Genomic DNA, 2,641 nt, shown 5'->3' on the forward strand with positions numbered 1-2,641 from the left:
GTAAATAAGGCAGGGCGTTGCACAGAGAATTGGTCCAGACCAACCTCAGTCGCGACACGGTAGCATCCATAATATGGACATTGAGAACAGGTCCTCAACTTTCTAGACTGTACCTTTCAGTACATCAACACTGAAATAAGTGTGTAAGCAATCGCAAAGAACTGTTAAGCTAAATGTTATGATAATCACTTAATTAATAGTCAATACACTTTGTCTCTGAAGACCAGGAAGACAGTTTGTACATGTGTAAGGCTAACTGTTGTAAGCTAGCTTCAGCTGTGTAACTAAGCTCTTTGCCGGACTATTTTAGGATGTACTGGTATGTTGATGTCACGCAAAGCTTTACTCCAAGCCTCCTGCTCACAGCAACATGAGGCAACAACATGCACCCAGCCTGCTAGCAGCAAGCTGCGTGCTGTGCTAGCTAACTGCCACACGTCAGCTGCCGCTGGCTACACAGGACAGACAAATAACAGTGCAATTACTTCACTTAGCCACAGTTACCGTTATCATGAATTGTCATCCCGATGGTTCCTCCGGTGTTGATGACCAGGACTCGCGCCTCGCCGGTGTGTCGAGTCGCCGACTCAATGCGCTCGATCGAATTGCAGCTCGATAACTTTTTCCTTCGGCACTGTTGAGGCTGAGCATTTCGCGTAGAGTTGTCATCCACTTCTGACAAATATAGTTTAGGTTGTGACAGAGCCCGGGCAAGCGATGTCAGGTTGTTGAGGCTGGAATCTGCCATGATGACTTAAAAGTCAGTCAGCCGGTGCTGAACGTGGAAGCGCTTCTTCAGAATGTTCAAAACACGGTGGTCTTCAATTGTCAGCTGTCAGCAACCTGAGACACGGTGCAGCTTCTCTGGCTATATGTACAGAAAAGCAGCTTCCGTGGCAATCATGTGGTGCAGCAAACAGGGGGTGGAACCATAGTTTTGATTATATTACGATGCAGCCAAAAGTGCTTGGCTCTTTCTCATCCTTCTGTAGTTTTGCCCTTGAAACGCCGATGGACAGTACCCATTCTGACGTCAGTGAATTGGGCGTGGCCTCAAGTGCCTCAAACTTGATTTTATAATGTACAGCAGTGAACTAATGTATCCCCTTCATTTTTACCTTAAAAGAGCAAAGTCTATTTTTGAGGATTATATTTAAATGATAATCTGTATGAATAATATTTACTACATAAAAATACTGTAGTTTTCTAAGCAACAGCTCTGGGGGGATATGACCCAGTTTGTTTAAGTTAATGATGTCTTCAAATCCCTAGGTCGTGTAACCTTTACCCATTATTATCTTGGTTTACATTAATTATGAATTTATTTTTTAGCTGTTTGGTTTTTATGAAAATGTACACAATGTACACAATGTAATTTTGGACTCTTGAGTTATTATGATTATGATTATTATTGTTGTTGTCATTATTATTATTGCACTAACGTATTCCTGTAGCCTTGAATTACAGTACTGATGTCTTTTCATTTCCAGTCACTTTAGCCTATGTAGTAAGCAGGCAGGCTACAGCTTCTTTTGCAATAATCATCAAACTTACAGTAATTCTATCGGGTTAATTATATCACCCCCTCTCCACATTTCCACTGTTAACAGCAGGTAATAACAATTACTGTCAAGGGGCCATGAATGTCACACATGCACAAATACCGGTAAATAAACAATGAAATAATGTGTGCTCTGTGTCAGAGTAGAGGTGAAATTGAGGGTGATTTATTTTCAGCTCATCTGAATACTTACAAACATAACAAAGGTTTCAAAATGTGGGAGAGGAAAGGACGAGGTGGTCGTGCCTAACAAATAAAATCAATAACACAAAACTAGGCCTGACTAATCCCTGCAACACAAAACAAAACCAAACATAAGCTGTAACTTGTTTATCTTAAAAAAGAATAACTTCACCAAAATGAATACAAAGGTGGCACCAGACGATAATGGAGACAATAAGGGTCCTGAATGATGAATGAATGCCTTTCAACATCATTTTGTCTCTTTTAATGAAAACTTGCATTTTGGAGTTTCTACTTACACCTGTGTCCTCAATTTAAATCCACACAAAAATAAGGTGATTTACAAGAATGCTATGAAAATTTTTAATGGAACAGAAACCTGCACTTTGCGACAAAATAAAATTTCAAGTGAACAAAAACCACAATAATGATTATTTTATATTTCACATCGTAATTTGTTAAATTGATACGACCCTCCTCTGCAAGATTTGAATCCTTGGCTCTAAACATTTTTATTTGACCCTAAGAATCCAGAGACGCGGGTTTGATTAGGATATTGATTTGTTATATCATTGCTAATGCTCAAATACATTCTGACACATATCTCATATGACCAATGACTCAAATTTATATATATATTATTTGTTAGCGATTTATGTTAGTGACATTTAGTAGCTGAAGTATGTGTATTTCATCCCAGCTGATTAGTAACAGTAGTAAAAAAAAATGTGATGCTTAATTCTAAGATGTATAGTCACAACACTAAAGAGACAGGGAAAAATCTGTTTAAATTTTAGGAAAGAAAGCTGTGTTTGGCAGCAGTGGATGGATATCATTTGAAAAAGATCTTCCATGAGTCAAACAGAGGAGCAAATATATCACAAGATTTGCAAAGCC

General features: G+C 38.7%; 1 protein-coding gene across 2 annotated transcripts in view; it reads right to left on the reverse strand.

Moving 5' to 3' along the window:
* The window catches only part of aspg (asparaginase), an 18,368-nt gene extending 17,393 nt beyond the window's left edge, over positions 1–975 (reverse strand). For both annotated transcript variants that reach the window (XM_022751009.1, XM_022751008.1), the window contains exon 1: positions 505–975. In XM_022751009.1, coding sequence (XP_022606730.1) covers positions 505–748 — 244 coding nt within the window. In that variant the 5' untranslated portion in view covers positions 749–975. The remainder of the gene's footprint in view (positions 1–504) is intronic.
* Between the last annotated feature and the right edge of the window lie 1,666 nt (positions 976–2,641).

This window comes from Seriola dumerili, unplaced genomic scaffold, assembly GCF_002260705.1.
Source record: "Seriola dumerili isolate Sdu_G_001 unplaced genomic scaffold, Sdu_1.0 BDQW01000149.1, whole genome shotgun sequence".
Classification (NCBI taxonomy): domain Eukaryota; kingdom Metazoa; phylum Chordata; class Actinopteri; order Carangiformes; family Carangidae; genus Seriola; species Seriola dumerili.